At 32.9% G+C, this 17,664-nt stretch overlaps 1 protein-coding gene across 1 annotated transcript in view; it reads right to left on the minus strand.

Annotated features, from left to right (window-relative positions):
* SLC7A4_1 (Cationic amino acid transporter 4) overlaps window positions 1-17,664 on the minus strand; it is a 29,618-nt gene extending 11,954 nt beyond the window's left edge. Inside the window, exons 1-6 of the mRNA XM_051209682.1 lie at window positions 17,356-17,664; window positions 17,278-17,314; window positions 16,415-17,230; window positions 5,848-5,999; window positions 3,146-3,327; window positions 1,020-1,701 (exon numbers count right to left, since the gene is read on the minus strand). Coding sequence (XP_051075143.1) covers window positions 1,020-1,701; window positions 3,146-3,327; window positions 5,848-5,999; window positions 16,415-16,580 — 1,182 coding nt within the window. The 5' untranslated portion in view covers window positions 16,581-17,230; window positions 17,278-17,314; window positions 17,356-17,664. The remainder of the gene's footprint in view (window positions 1-1,019; window positions 1,702-3,145; window positions 3,328-5,847; window positions 6,000-16,414; window positions 17,231-17,277; window positions 17,315-17,355) is intronic.

The raw sequence follows: 17,664 nt of genomic DNA on the forward strand, positions 1-17,664 counted from the left end.
CAGAGCAACTCTGTGAGTGTTTGGAGCATTTTCCTCTTCACGATCAGAGCACTTCAGCATCTCTCTCGAATCGAATCTAATCTATTCTGTTCAGTTTGGCTTCAATGGATTGTACTGATTGTAAGTACCATGAAGTTGTATCTCCTCGTTTCCGTAGCTTTTCGACTGGTCCTCCCTGACTCACACACTGTGCAAGCATTCCATGTACCCATACTAGTTGCAGCTGTGGTTGTTGAAGGAGTATCGTTCTGATGATTTTCGAAGAATCTCGGGTTTCACCATGAGGTGTCATAATTCTTCTGGATGAAGATGCTTGAACTCGGAAGACATAGTTTAAATGTTTTTAATTGTTTTTTTCTGGCTAACGTTTTTTGGTAATGCTGTCTTCTACGGAATGGGGATGCTAACCTCTTGCCCGTCTCTCTCCGTCTACTCGGATTTCGGACTGCCAGTCGCCCTAAAAGAGCTATAGGTGGAGTTATTCATTTTATACGATGCCTATATGTTCTCGATTTAAGATCGTTATTTTAAACAGTAGGTGTTATTATACATTTTTCTGTCTTCAAATCACTATAAATTAATTATTAACCCGTTTTATTCTCATTTTCGCTGTAAATATTGTAGTTACGTAAATGTAGCAATTTCTAATTTATGATGCGTTGAGATCCTGTATTCTGTATATATAATCATCCGAATTTTAGATTCAACCTAATAAACAATATATCGGTTGTCTTTAAGGCTTGGGGACTGAATTTCCACGTTGGTCAATAAGCGTCAACTTATCGGGTCACCGAGTCTCAGCATTTATATTATTGGTTCAAGTATGAAAGAGTAAGGTCGTATTAAGCACCACTAGAAACTGATAAAAATCAAACTGTTCTTCCACCCTAGTTTTGGACACTTAGAGAGAAAGTACTATATTGTGTTCTACTGGTTTTCGACGGTTTACCGGCTTGTGAATTTCAATGAAACAAATTATCGTCAAATATATATATCGATAATATGAATAATAAAATTACTTTAAAAGGTTGACAAAGATGAGAACAAATAGTCGGAATAAGACCATCTTGAGCCATAGCATAACTAATTCTTGGTGCAGCAACTAATGAAGTAATTAAACAGGCAATTAATCCAATTAATGATCCAACACCAACAAAATAAAACATTCCAGTTCGTACATTTTCTGGTCCACCATTTAGCGTATTACCTTTTAACGCACTTAAAAATGAACTCTCGGTACTAATAAGAAACCAAGGGTAATACAAAGTTAGTGCTAGTGAAGATAGTGTGGTCAAAATTGCTACAATTATAACGGCTACAATATTTGCTCTAGGTAGACTGTAACTAGGATTTTTAGCTTCTTCTGCACACGTTGATATTGCATCAAAACCGATGAATACATTAAAACAAATTGCTGTACCACCTATTAAGCCTGGTATTCCAAATGGTAAAAAGTTTGGATTTGGCGATAATTTATCTACTGTAATATTAGGTGAAGTGATATATAAATATTCTGTTTTGCTGTATACAAACATATAGATTGATGTTACTGTTAATACACCAACATTTACAAAAATTGAAACTGCTGTCACTTTTGCACTGCCACGAACTCCACAACAAGATATAGCCGACAATATAATAATCAGCAATACACCGACAAAGTCATAATGTTCAGCTAATACACCACCTGGATGAGATAATCTGTAAAACAAAGTAAATAACCAAATAGCATTAGAGATAAGTCATCTTAATAAATATTTATAAATAGCTTAGCCAATTCGAAGGTACTTAAAGCTTTAGATTCAGCTATAAGTGCCGATTGACAGTTTCCGCATTTTTTTGAATCCTTAGTAAGATACTAATAAGGTCAATCGAAAAAAAATAAGAAATTGTTTAACGGTTAAAGCACTTGAATTTTAATTAATTAGTTGTAGACTTAAATTCTTTCTGGCCAAGGGAGGAATGACATTTGCTCTGTGAAGAAACGTAATATGCTGCACAGAATGTTTGAAAGCCCTGTTTCTATGTAAACTCTAAAGTTCATGTACGTCATACTCGCAGTAGCTCAGACGTTATTTAATCTCGTATAGAGATAGAAAGTATATTGCATGCATATCACATCTATTACATGAATCACCATTTGATTTACATGTTTGATTTGAGGATTGTATCTGCTACAGTTGTCTGAAGCAGATTTAAAAGTACAAACATGCAACTGTTAAAACGATCTTAACTTATATAAGTTTAGAAAATACTCCCTGTAGATAAAAAAAACATGAACACAGTTGTTCACCAGTGAACTTTACATATATTTAAATAGATATATTATCTTTTGTTCCTAAAGTTACAACACACAAATACGAAAACGCTCCATATAAAATCGCTTCATTTTTACAGTTTATTTAACTAGATAACAATATTGTACTGAAACAGTTACCGAATTTAAGTAAGAACCATGCTAAACTATCTAATGAAATAAACAGAAAAGAAGACATTTTACTACGGCGATGAGACAAGGAAATAACCTTAGTCCCAAGAAAATAGTAAGATTATTTTAGCAGGGTGTTGGAACTTCTATCAAATGACATAACAGTTTAGAAACCTCAAGGTAAAGGTGATAGAACCAAGCATAATCGAAGGACAACCCACATATGCTTAGACTCGAGTGAAATCGAAGTCGATAATCACGCTAGAATTACATAGCAGAGTTTCATACTAGGACGAAACGGACATCCAGTGCTTCCAAATTTTCAATAGTGGTCTAAAATTGATTGGTTCACATTCTCAATTATTCCACTTACTGAAAAGGTATTTTTTATGAGATTACTTTAATCGATGTGCAGTGAAAGTAGGTGTACTTACATCCTACCCAAGGAAGCTATTTGTTATATGTACATTATATGTTCAGTAAAGTTTCAGCAATAAAATCTACCAAAAGATATATACAGTGTAGTTTTTGATTCTTGATAATCCTGTTTTGATGAGCAGTAATGTGAGACAACTGTTTAGTGCTCCATGATTTTTTAAAAAATAATTGCCTTGCTAGAATTAGTCTGAGATGTATATTTTTCACAGAATTAATGTTATAATTATAATTAACAATCTAGGGAAATTTTCAAATAAATTAGATAAAGAGTATACCTACCTACCAACACTGTGTATTGTCCATTTACTTATATGATTGTCTGCAAGACTGTCAAGCATACTACTCCAACATCTTGCAACAAGTGATATACCTAGTATATACTCGAGTAGTATTGCCCATCCAGTTATAAAAGCAGGAAATTCACCCATGATAAAATATATGTATGTATATGAAGAACCAGCCTAAATAAGATGAACAAAGTGAAAAGTAACAAAACGTTAATTAAAAAAAGAATCAATCAAAAATCATATTCATGAACTCCATTATTATATAAAGAAAAACAAACAATAGTAATATTAATTACTAAATAACCTGCCATATACTATACAACTATATAATAATGTACAGCTTACCTATTATTATGAAAATAATGATAATTCATGTAGAAACCCATATCAATGCTAAAGATTAGCTAACAACCTAAAATGTTTGCAGTATATAATGTATATATGAATATTCTATATTTGATTTGTCATTAAAATTTCGTTGTAAAGACTAGAGTATAATAATGGGAGGGAAAAATTCATGTACCTTTACATATTGCAGTATTGTTCTTAGTTCGTTTCAACTCTCAACTAATTGAGAATTGATTTTCCAATTTTTAAAATATATTCAATAATAATCAATTCGGGAAAAAAGTGTTAACACTCAATAATGTTGAATTTCGATTCAACTTTTCCTATCACTTTTCGTATCACATGTCATGAACATTTTCGATTTATTCTAATTGCTAGGTCACTATTTTTCATTTCATACAATGTTATTTCGAGTACAGTTTCTGACAAAGGCAATACTTACTTACTTACGCCAGTTACTCCTAATGGAGCATAGGCCGCCGCCGACCATTCTCCAACCCACTCTGTCCTGGGCCTTCTTTTCTAGTTACATCCAATCCTTGTTCATTTTTCTCATGTCTATCTCCATTTACCGGTGTAATGTGTTCTTTGATCTTCCTATTTTCCTTTGGCCTTGAGGATTCCATGTGAGGGCTTGTCTTGTGATGCAGTTGGGTGCATTCCTCAATGTGTGTCCTATCCACTTCCAGCTCTTCTTCCTAATTTCTACCTCCGCTGGAATCTGGTCTGTTCTCTCCCACAGTACGTTGTTGCTAATAGTGTCCGGCCAACGGATCCGAAGTATTTTGCGTAGATAACTGTTAATAAACACCTGTATTTTCTGGATGATGGCTTTCGTAGTTTTCCAGGTTTCCGCCCCATACAGTAGGACTGTCTTGACATTTGTATTGAAAATCCTGACCTTGGTGTTGGTTGACAGTTGTTTTGAGTTCCAGATGTTCCTCAGTTTTAAATATGCTGCTCTTGCTTTGCCGATCCGCGCCTTCACATCTGCATCAGATCCACCATGTTCATCAATGATGCTGCCCACATATGTAATGGTTTTTACATCTTCCAAATCTTCTCTGTCAATTGTGATTGGATTGGTGCATGTTGTGTTGTATCGGAGAATTCTGCTTTTCCCTTTGTGTATATTGAGACCTACTGTTGCTGAGACTGTTGGTACACTGGTCGTCATCTCTTGCATTTGTTGTTGGGTTTGGAATAGAAGGGCCAGATCATCTGCGAAATCTAGATCGTCCAACTGCATTCTAGATGTCCACTGTATACCGTGTTTCCCTTCAGATGTTGACGTCTTCATGATCCAGCCGATCACCAGGACTAGGCTTGGGACCGGTAGTAGCCCCCGGAGGGATTCCAGGCGGAGTTGTCAAAGGCAATAGTTCATTAAAATATGAGTCTAAAGTTTGTGGTACTGAAGAGATATTTGTTCTTCAGATGTATACATCCTGAAACTCTCACGTAATTGAACACACAAAACTCATATCTCATGGTAGGTGAATTATTATTCTTCTGTTCAGTAAAAATCTATTGGTTCATTTTCAAATGGATTGTAGTGACTGTGTAGTGGCATTGGACCATGACCACACTAAACTTGGAGTTGTAACAGATAGAAAAGATACACTGCTATTTTGAAATACAATGATTATTTTGAGACCAAATTATCATGGTTTTGATCACATTCTACTTAAGGACAATTTTTCATTAGACATTAATTCACTGACAGAAATGTCTCAGTTACTTAACTGTTTAAAAACTGACTAACTCAGTTGTGTTTACAGTTTTATAAATATAGCCTATGGAAGTATATTATAATATTTTTTTAGTAATTGTACTTTTAATAAATTACTCAATTTTCTTCAGGTGTATGAAATCGATATAAGGAGTATTGATGGTTCATTGTATATTAGTTTCCTATGATTTGTTTACAACGATAATTATTCATCACAATACATACCACTTTAATGACTATAGGTTCAACTGTCTATCGTTAAGAAAGTTGTGTAACTGCATATAAGTAGTGATCGGCTGAATTTATCATGTTCATTAGATTTCACTTGATAAATCATCACTAAAATTGTCAGTGATAAAAGAACTGATGTACTGTAAACGATGTTATATAGACTAGCCAATGTAATGCTTGTTATAATACTTTATTTATATTTTGACCAGAAAAGCAGCCTCTTATTTAAATGCAAATTTGAATCATGAAACTAATCATCAATTCATTATGATCAGCTATGATATCTGTTTAATTGTCAAATATAGCAGTCGACGATAAATTAGTACAGTTACAAAGTTTCAGCCAGCAAATTTCAGGAAAGTTAGAAGTGACAATTTTCTTACCTTTGGTATACGACATGCTAATTCAGAATAGTTTAGAGAATTAAGTAACGCCACGCAACCAGCCAGTATATATGCCAAAAATACTGCAGGCCCAGTTCGTCTATTCATTACAGCACCTGTTAGTACGTATATACTCCCGCCAAGCATGGATCCTGGAAAAAAACAATTAATAGTTTCCGTTGTAGGTGTGTAAAACTTATAAATCTGGTCAAATGAGAATTTGTCGCAAATCTCCCAAGTAAAATATGTAGCTTGGATCATGACAAAACTTAGTATTCGACTATATAAGTTGATATAGACCTCTAATTCATTAAGCAACAGCTGTTGTGGTGAAAACGTATGTTTCGAAAATAAAAGTGTACAAATTTCAAGCATGCAACCTTTGATAATGTAACTATGAAGACGTAGATTGATGATTTAGGCACTTGACATACACTCAACAGGTCACAGGTTTGAATACTATTCTATCTATTTTGATCTAGGCAGCCGGATAATATTACTAGCTCTAACACAGAAACTTGTGCTTGGTAAACGATTTATCCTAAACAAATTACATCAAATTAGCATGCTAACTCGTGCAATTGTACAGGTTTTGATATATAACATCAGATAGACTTTCACGAAGCAAATTTAATTAGATCTCATTTTAGTTTGTGTACGTCAAGGAGACCGTTAGTGGATAAATTTGATTTTTGGTGGGGGGATAAATTTATGTATGTACCACTTTCTGATTTTAAATTTGGTGCTAATTTATTTCGAATACATGATCTACCAGTCCTACATTTCATGCCATCTTATGATGAAAGATTTCTTTTAATGAAAACACCTCTAGATTTAGATAAAATATTTACGGATTAAAGTTGTCGAGGAAATATTAAAGATTAAAGGGGGAGGAGAAGCAGTTATTGTTACGGATATATGTACACAATTTTTGTGATTTAAATAGAAACAGAAAGATTTTGCATTACGAAATACTGTTATATGGAAGATACCTCCAAAATTAAAACTGACAGATTACTGTCAATTTATAATCTCGAAATTAATAATGTTAAGTACTATTAACGTTGTTCTTAATCGAACATAATGTTCCGATATAAGAAATTGGATGTCGAGAAACTAGACTGAAACTAAACAAACAACATTGTTTAAACTCATTGAATTCAATGTCCCACTGCCGTCAGTTTCATTTGATGAGAATCATTCCCATTAAAAGTAAGTGTATTTTGTCATTATCTATGAAAGCTAGCCTATGATAAGATTTGAAAGCATTTTACTAATTAGTATATCAGTGATTACTACCCGTTATGTGAAGATAATTAGCTTTTGTTGAGCATTTCATAGGTAACATTTTTGAGTTAGCATAATGAATATTTGTCAGTCAGTTATTCATAGTTAGTTAATTGCTATAAGGTAGAAACAAAGCTATATTGATATTTTATTCGAAATTTCTACTGTGCGATTTCAAATATCTCATGCCGAAATCAATGTTCTATAGTGTTATGTAATATAGCTTAAGATGGTGGAGAAAATTTGTAGCTCAAGTGGATGATTTTGCTGGAGTTTTGTTCTCTGAGCTCAGAGAACAAATCTTCATCGTTATCTAGCTTAGTGGCTACAATGAATAATTAATTGTGTAGGTTTCAGCCACCATTGAAAGCTAAACAGTATAATCAAACATATTTCTTCTTACTGATATTCTACTGGTAAGCTTAATAGTGACTTCGCAATATATATATATATATATATATATATATATATATATATCATAGCATCAAACGCTTCCTCAGAATGTCGTATTTCATCTGTTATCTCAATCAGTAGTTATATGATTTTATGAAAATCACAAATCGATTCATCCAGTAAAACAAAGTAGCTTAAATAGAAGTAATTACAACTTGGAATAGAGTTAACTAAACCAAAACATACAATCAATATTACAAAAAGTTTTTTTTTGTCTTACTCATTTATGAATAATAATTTATTACATAAGGGTATACGTGATAATTAAATGTATTAATTTTGTAATTTTTTGTTGTTCATATATTAATAAAATCAATAAGTGAATGAAGTTTATCAATGAAGTTTATTAAACCGAATGAATATTAATCAACAACAACAACAACTACAGCAACAACAACAATTCGATATGTGGGTTAATTGATAAATTTAAAAAAAAAAAGTAATATGAATGAGCCTTTTTCAACAGTGACTAATATGACAACCAAGTATATTGTACGAGCTAGACACTATCAAGAATAAATTTTATTGTGTGAAATAAGACTGATAAAATGACTATTAGAGACAGTTTTTTTAATTATGGAAACATTTACTGATATTACTAACTAGTCCATGTTAGATATCTATTAAAAACTGGGAAGCACTGGTTAGTCATTTCATCCTAGTATGAGATTATTCGACAGTGTATTTTAATGAACCGTTAGAGAACCTTCAAGTTCTAGGTCTTTGAACAAGCATCCAGTTCAATCCACAACATTGAGCAAGGATTTTCACAAGCTTGTAGAATGTCCCTTAAATATGGCAAGTAGATCATGTTATTGAAATGAAAGTTATATCGAAATCTTACGACAGCTAAAAGTTGTCCTAACTTATTCTAATCACTAGATGTTGGATTAAGTTGTAAAATTTGTGAGGTCGCTGAAAATACAATGCTCTTGGAAACCTGAAAAAAGTAAGTCCGCCTCACTAACAACTTAAACTAAGCTGGCTAACATGCTATTTTTAACCTCAATGAAGTTTTATTTACTTATTTATTTATTTTTCATCACGCATCTTAATTCTTCTTTTAGGTAATATGTATATTCCAGTGATGATATACATAAATGTTTACTTGTGAATAGTATTACACTTGAAATCTAAAGAAGACGTTACTGGAAACATTTCAGAAAGACATGTATGAGTTAATTTAAAAAAGAAAAACAAATACTAACTATTTCACGAAAATAAAGATTGTCATGTGTAAACGTGTCGACATTTATTGATTGAATTAGAAAGTTAATTTTTTTATTACTAGTTTAAATGAAATGCTTCTAAGGATATTAAAGTGGGACAGTTAAGCGAAGAATATCTTCTTCTGAATGATATCATTTATGAAAACTGGTACAATCATATTTGAAGTCATTTTTGCATTGTCTATAATAAGATAGAAAATTATCGAATCTTTAATAAAAGTATTACAAGTACTTACTTACTTACGCCAGTTACTCCTAATGGAGCATAGGCCGCCGCCGACCATTCTCCAACCCACTCTGTCTTGGGCCTTCTTTTCTAGTTACATCCAATCCTTGTTCATTTTTCTCATGTCTATCTCCATTTACCGGTGTAATGTGTTCTTTGATCTTCCTATTTTCCTTTGGCCTTGAGGATTCCATGTGAGGGCTTGTCTTGTGATGCAGTTGGGTGCATTCCTCAATGTGTGTCCTATCCACTTCCAGCTCTTCTTCCTAATTTCTACCTCCGCTGGAATCTGGTCTGTTCTCTCCCACAGTACGTTGTTGCTAATAGTGTCCGGCCAACGGATCCGAAGTATTTTGCGTAGATAACTGTTAATAAACACCTGTATTTTCTGGATGATGGCTTTCGTAGTTTTCCAGGTTTCCGCCCCATACAGTAGGACTGTCTTGACATTTGTATTGAAAATCCTGACCTTGGTGTTGGTTGACAGTTGCTTTGAGTTCCAGATGTTCCTCAGTTTTAAATATGCTGCTCTTGCTTTGCCGATCCGCGCCTTCACATCTGCATCAGATCCACCATGTTCATCAATGATGCTGCCCACATATGTAATGGTTTTTACATCTTCCAAATCTTCTCTGTCAATTGTGATTGGATTGGTGCATGTTGTGTTGTATCGGAGAATTCTGCTTTTCCCTTTGTGTATATTGAGACCTACTGTTGCTGAGACTGTTGGTACACTGGTCGTCATCTCTTGCATTTGTTGTTGGGTTTGGAATAGAAGGGCCAGATCATCTGCGAAATCTAGATCGTCCAACTGCATTCTAGATGTCCACTGTATCCCGAAAAGTATTACAAGTGGCGAGATTATAATTTATGGACGAACTAATCAGATTTAAAATAGCAGGTCTTGGGTTTTTGTGCGAAATTCATTCACTGATTTAGCTTAATACTATTTTGTCAGCTCGTGATGAAAATATTAAATCTTAATCCTAACCCCAACGTTCAACGGTTAATCCGATTCCTAAATCCTCTTACTAATCTATAACCCTTACTTATCCATAGTAAATAGGTGGATGTTTCAAGGTCCTTTTAGGGCTGTCCCAAGGTCGTCCATAAATTATAGCTTTACCGTTATAAGTTAATATAAAACGTTTTTAAGTTATCTATCAGTCAAAAGTTTAATAAGAATGAAAATAAAATATAGAGCAGAGATGGGAAAAGTTGTCATCCATTTAATGAATATGAAGAAGATAAAGATGACGAATACAAGTCAAAAGTAAGTTATGAAATACGAGAAGAGATAGAAAAACCGTGGTAAGATAACGAATTGGATAAATTGCTTACAAATAAAAAGATCAGGCTTAAAATTATGAATTGGCAAATCCTTTGATACGCATAAGTTTCTTATCCGGCTTTCCTAAACAACTAGCTTTTATAACTTTATCAATAGTTTTAAAATAAAGATTTCTTTGGAGATAGATGATCAGAATTCACGAGATAATCAGCATTGGAACTACTGGTTGGTTCGCCTTCATCTTTAGATCACCATGCTAGTTGGTGGTCATATATGAATACGGAAATAACACGCTTTATTTAGTCAGTATAAAATGCTTCATAAGAGCAAACAAACAGATAAAGTCACTTTTCCCACCACAGACAATAAAGATATCATATATATATAACTATTTTGCCTGAATAAAATGAAATTAATCTCAATGAATTATGAACTCTATTGAGTTTATTATAGTTATAGATATCTTATTGATTTTTTGAGGGAGATTAAAAGATCTTTAATCAAGTGGCCATATATTAATAAATAAAAGTTGTCCGTTTTCTTGATTTGTCATATAATAGTGATTATACATTTAAACAGAAATAAATTTTTGTTTCATCTATAGAGTATTATTTCTATGTTCTGGATTTCATTTTTTTGTTTAAATAATAATAATAATAATTTATATATTCTGAAAATAATAATTAAAGAATTCACGCCAGTTTACAGGCATGATCAATTTGATATAGATAGTAGCATTAGATGTACAGAACAAACATGTGATAGAAGTAAGTTTCAAGTATACTAGTTCAATAATTGTTTAGGTAGTACATGTATTACAACGATCCAATGCATCAGACGGGAATTTTTAATATTTTTTTAAATGAACAGCCTGTTGATTTATGAACGGAGTAATTAAGGTCATTTCATGTGCCAGATCGAATAAGCAAATGATCTCATATAATTTGTAATCAAATTCAGTTAAGATTTTTAGAAAATAAAATTCAGAAAAATAAAATCATTTAAAAAAATACAAAGAAAAAACCCAGATATTAGAAGAAAGAACATTTATGTCTTTTACTTTATTCATTTAAGAAACAAAATATGAATTCAGTGTTGAAGTTTTTTTCGAAGCATAAATGAGGGTTTATAATTTGAATGACATTTGTAAAGTAAATGTTTATATATCGAATTTATTGAGTTATTTAACGATTTGAGAAAAGACATTTCTTAGGAAGAAATATTTGAAAAAACAGAAGTTTTACTGAAGTTTTTGTTTTAATGAGTTATAGAATTCATGAAAGAATTTGTAATAAAGAACTTCTAACAATGATTCTACATTCACTTTTATTGACAGCATATTAAATGGCTCTCAAAAGGTAGAGAGTTATAAAGCGAAACTATCTAAATGAAACTAGATTAAGTACATTAATTAATCAATGAATAATTTAATTATATTACACCAAACAGTTTATTCAATCACGTAACTCAATTGGATGACATTACATAGAAAAACGACGAAAACAGCTGATAGATATTGGAGGAAAGTGTGTAGATGAATTTTAAACAAAATACATTTAAACCACAATAAAATTATGAATATATACTTGTTTCTAAAAACAATATATAACATAACTATTATCAGAAGGGGTTTTGTGGAGATTGTATTAATTTCAATAGTTGAGATTATGAGTCAATTGAAGCTAAACCACCATAGAAAACCTGGAAGCACTGGACGGAGGTCACTCAGATTCCAGAAGATGGTCATTAACAATTCAATAACTTAACACTTTACGAACATATGTCAACAGCTAATACTAGTAAATGTGAAGGTTGTGGAAATGTTTGCAAAGATCAAAGAATTATAAATAATACTGGTACTCCACTTAATCTAAATGAAACATCTGTAGATAATTATGAAAATAATGAATTACTAGATTTGTGTTTTCCATCAACCAGTATTGTGATTCCAGAATCTACATAAAGTAATTAAAACTGAACAATTATTTTTTCTGTGTTATATAGTACTAAAAAATTTAACCTCATTCATTCAACGATGCATGATTCATAACATTGGATTTTCTTTGAGTGACCGTTCATTACCTTGGTTGTAGAAACAATCAGAAGTATTCATATTATTAACTAAAAATATGTAGTGCTTACTGATTGATTTTGAATGTAATTTATGTAGCTTCTAATTCACTTAATCTTTATTCTTGTCAAGAATATAGTTCATATTAAACTTATTATTACGTAAGTGACATTTTGCGTACTTCTATATTAAGTATGGTTTAAAATAAAAGTTTGAAGTAAATACATCCTTAATTCTGATATCGATTATTTTTAGGAATACTCAGATTATATGGGATTTGAGTCCTGGATACTGAATTTGTGAGATTATGATTGTAAATAATTCGTAAGGTATCATTATTATCGAATAGTCATCATAAAATGAAGACAGATTAAAAGAAATTCTAGTAGTTGTTTAGTAACATTTCTTAACCTAATTTAATGAAAATTCTAGATTTTATAAAATTGTTTACAGGAATAAATAAACATCAAACATACTCATACAATCTTGTGGTGATAGTAAGAAATACAGCTAAGTGGATATTATAGCCATTTGTTTACGGAATAGATAAGACAATGTTAAGGTTTTCATTACTTGTAATACTTATGTATCCAATCAATTATTTGAATATAGTTTGATTTCTATTTAAGTAGCTAAGATGGTCAGTTTGCCACACCTAAGTTGTTCACACAATGTAATAAGGATTATTGATTACAAATTTCGTTAGGCGTGTATACATCAAACTTTATGAATCACTTTCAGGCTGCAACATAGCCTTTAAAAGGTTTAATGTTGAGATACTTATAAAGATAATTCATAATCGGTTTTATCTAGTACATTATGAATAAAAGTGGTTATAGATAACACCATTCCTTGCACGGATTTATGCACGTAACTATGAACAAATTTTAACAAAAATATTTTATTTCTCAGCTACAAGCAAATAATATGAATGATCTGCTTCGAATGTCAGTCAAACCATCTCTAATGAGCTACAGCCAGGAGACATTAAAAAAACTAGATACGTTATATTTAGATGACAACCCCTGAAAACGTAAAAACGAATTCAATGAAACATAGTTTAATGTGATTTGTCACAGTAAACAGATTTCATCTGATGTTAGAAACAATATACGGGATTATCAAGGCCACAATATTTATTACTGTTGGAGGTCAGATAAACACAACATTAAGTAGTTACTTACCTACGCCTGTTACTCCCCGTGCACGGGCATAGGTCAACTACTAGCATTCTCTATCCAACTCTGTCCTGGACAATACTTTATAGTTTCTATTCATCCTTTTCATGTCTGCTTTCAAATCCCAACGCACAGTGTTATTTGATCTTACAATTTTCCATTCCATTTCATCATTTCAAGTTAGGGCTTGACTCGTGATGCAGTTTGATGATTTCTTCAACGTATTTCCTATCCACCTTTAGTGCCATTCCTTAATTTCCTCCTCAGCTCAAACCTGGTTTTTTCTCTGCCACAGTACACTGTTGTTGATGATAACCAGTCAGCATACATTGAGTATCTTACGTAGACAATTGTTTATAAATACCTGTACCATTTTGATTATGGTTGTAGTAGTTCTGGAAGATTCAGCAGCGTACAGTAGAACTGTCTTGACGTTCTTATTGAAGATTGTGACTTTGATATTGGTTGAGAGGAAGTTGTTTTGAGTTGCATATGTTGTTCAACTGTAGGGATGCTGTCCTTACTTTGCCAATCCTTGTCTCTACGTGTGTATCAGATCCTCCACGTTCATCGATGATACTGTCCAGACAGGTACGTGAATGTTTACACCTATTGCAGAGTTTCTCCATCAAGTGTGATTGTATTGTTGTTCTCCGTGTTGTATTTCAGGATGATGGTTTTTCATACTTATGTAGGGGCTGCTGCCACTCTGCTGAAAACTTTTCCCACTACCGATAGTAGTATGATGTTTCTCTAGTTAGTCGTTACATTTGCTCAGATCACCTTTCTTTGGTATCTTGATGAGGTATCCTTCTTTCCAGTCAGTCGGTGGCACTTGTTCTTCATCCCAAATCTTCCTGAAAAGAACGCGGTATATATTTGTAGTTATTTCTATGTACGACTTCATTGCTTCAGCTGGTATATTATCAGGTTCTTCTGCTTTCTCAAGCTCCATTTTTCTGGTAGCCATCCATATTTCTCCGATTATTGGTGGAGTGATGGCTATAGGAAGATCTGTGTGTGCTGCTTTGATGTCCAGTGGTTTGAATGGAGCTGTTCTATTCATGAGTTGCTCAAAGTGCTCTACCCACTTGTCCCTCTCTCCATGAATGTCAGTGATTGTCCTGCCTACTTAGTCTTTGACCGGTCTTTCTGGTTTACCATAACCTCCAGTCAGTTTCTTCGTTGTGTCATATAGTTGTTTCAAAAACCCTTCTCTTTCAGATTTTAACTCTGTCATTGCTATGTGTTCCATGTATTTCTGTTTGTCAGTTCTGATGTTCTTCTTCACTTGCTTGTTTGTTTCTGTGTATTCAGTTTGTGACTTGAATTTCTCTGTTGTTGTTGTTCGGCTGTTGTTATTTACTATATTCATGTTCTTCCTTTCTTGAATACAAAACACGGTTTCCATAGAGATCCATTCCTTACCATGATGCTCCTTACAGCACAGCAATTCTCGACACATAAGAGTTAATGTTTGCTTGATACATTTCCACCTGTTCTCCATTGTAGTTTCCTCTTCTTCCAGTAGATCCTGTAATTCTGGGAACCAGTTGTTGAGATCTATCATGAATTGGTTGGGTTTGTCAGTGTGTCGAATGTAAGGCTCTATTGAACATTCGTAATGCTATTTCTCTAGTTGTTCATTGCTTATTCAGTTTCAGTTGCATTCTGGCAGTCACCGGGTCATTGGTGATGTGAAACTATATCAGCTCCTCTCCTGGTTCTCACATCTTCCATTGACCTATTGAATTTCCAAGAGATGCAAATATGATCGATCTGATTCTGTGTAGTGTGGTGCAGTGAGATCTATGTAACCTTGTGTATGCGTTTGTGTGAGAATATTTTGCCACCGGTGACTATTTTGTTGAATGCACATAAATGTGCAGATATCTCACCATTCTCGTTCATTCCTCCTAATCAGTCCATGTCGTCTCATGATATTTTCATATCCGGTGTTTTCCATTCTGACGTTGGTGTTTAAATCTACCGTGAGTATGGTTAGTCGTTTCCTGACCACTTCACCATGATCGACTGCAGTCTCTCGTAAAACTGATATTCATCGTTGTCGTTTCTATCATTGATGGGTGCACAACATTGGATAGTATTCATTGTAATATCCTCCTTCTCTCTTTTCAATGATGCTTCGATGATTGTGGATCCATCAGATTGCTATCTTGTAATTGCTTTGCGTGTTTGTTTGGATAGCATCAGAGCAACTCTGTGAGTGTTTGGAGCATTTTCCTCTTCACGATCAGAGCACTTCAGCATCTCTCTCGAATCGAATCTAATCTATTCTGTTCAGTTTGGCTTCAATGGATTGTACTGATTGTAAGTACCATGAAGTTGTATCTCCTCGTTTCCGTAGCTTTTCGACTGGTCCTCCCTGACTCACACACTGTGCAAGCATTCCATGTACTCATACTAGTTGCAGCTGTGGTTGTTGAAGGAGTATCGTTCTGATGATTTTCGAAGAATCTCGGGTTTCACCATGAGGTGTCATAATTCTTCTGGATGAAGATGCTTGAACTCGGAAGACATAGTTTAAATGTTTTTAATTGTTTTTTTCTGGTTAACGTTTTTTGGTAATGTTGTTTTCTACTGAATGGGGTTGGTGTCTCCGTGCCCAACCATCTTCCTTTATCCAGTTCGGGGACCGGTAGTTATAGTAGAAGAGCTACAGGCGGAGTTAAAAACTTGAGTTTCTAATGATTTTTAACAATTTTCGACGTAGCTGGTTACATAGAATGAGAGATTTACGATTTTCAATTTAGTAAATATTTGTTTTAATTCATCTCACAAAACTGATATGTATATAGACTAAAAACTCACCTAATCCATATGCTATTAAATCTAATGTTGTTAAACATCGGTTTAAACCAGTTTTGAGTAGTTCTTTCATATCACGTCCTATTTCCTTTTTACGAAACAATCCGGAAGCCACAGCATTTCCATACTCCTCACAACATTCACATTTTTTATGTTTTGTATCGGACATTAATATATTTGGCCAACGATAGATGGAAAATTAATAAGAGTTTATAAGGGAATAATATGTATCTGATCCACTTTTTATACACAGTAATATGTTTATGTGACATTATCTGAATAAATTGAACTTTAATATTCCTAAAAGCAGTCCCTTCCTTTTCATTGGTGTATTTGAAGTCGGAATTTTATTGGATAATATGAAATGGAAACAATAGCTTGTTTACTTTAAGTGAGTATATATACATATTGACCTCATATGTGCTTGAAGCAAATTATTATATGCCTTTTTAAGTATTGATTTTTAGTTGGAGAGAAATGAACATGAACCTGAGTGCTTGTACATTTCCTTGTACGTATTGTTATCAATCATTATTTTTTTTGTATGAAACATGACAATAAACAAGTTTTGTCTGTGGTATTTTTAACGGGCTTGTTTTGTATACCTTTGAAAGTACATATATTTTTTATCATTAGAAATATAGTTTTAGGTTGATTTAAATCACTTACTGTAATGATAGTAGAACCTAGCTTGTTAAACTTGTTCCTCCAGGACAAAACATCTAATTTCTGATTGTATAAATGAAGTCAATTTATGATTTAGAGTATTTTCAGGATATTATTCAATGGAGCAAAGAGCTACGAAACAAATATATTTTTCTATTTTTACGATAAAAGAAATAAACATAGATGAAATCTTCGTTTACTATTTAAAACATCCATTTATTCATTAGACTAGTGGTTCTTATTCGCTAAAATAAATTGATGAAAATGATAGAACTTACATGAACGTTCTGTAATTTACGACCCATGTTTCCAGTATCATTTTTTGTCTGTCATGAAAATTTAGTTAATGAAAGTTTATATACGGTTAATAGTAACCTTTTTTAAGGTGGTGGATTTTGTGCTGGTGATGTCGTTCAGAAGAACGATAAAAGCTCCACGACCAAACCACCCAGCTCAGAGAAGAAAACTTCATCAAAACCTTTTTTTACCTAAATCATTAGCTATATTTTCCTAACATATACAAGTCATAATCTTTATATATTTAAAATTTCAGTAGCTATATAAGACGGAAGCATCATAGTCTTGGA

This window comes from Schistosoma haematobium, chromosome 1 (assembly GCF_000699445.3).
Source record: "Schistosoma haematobium chromosome 1, whole genome shotgun sequence".
In the NCBI taxonomy this organism is placed as follows: domain Eukaryota; kingdom Metazoa; phylum Platyhelminthes; class Trematoda; order Strigeidida; family Schistosomatidae; genus Schistosoma; species Schistosoma haematobium.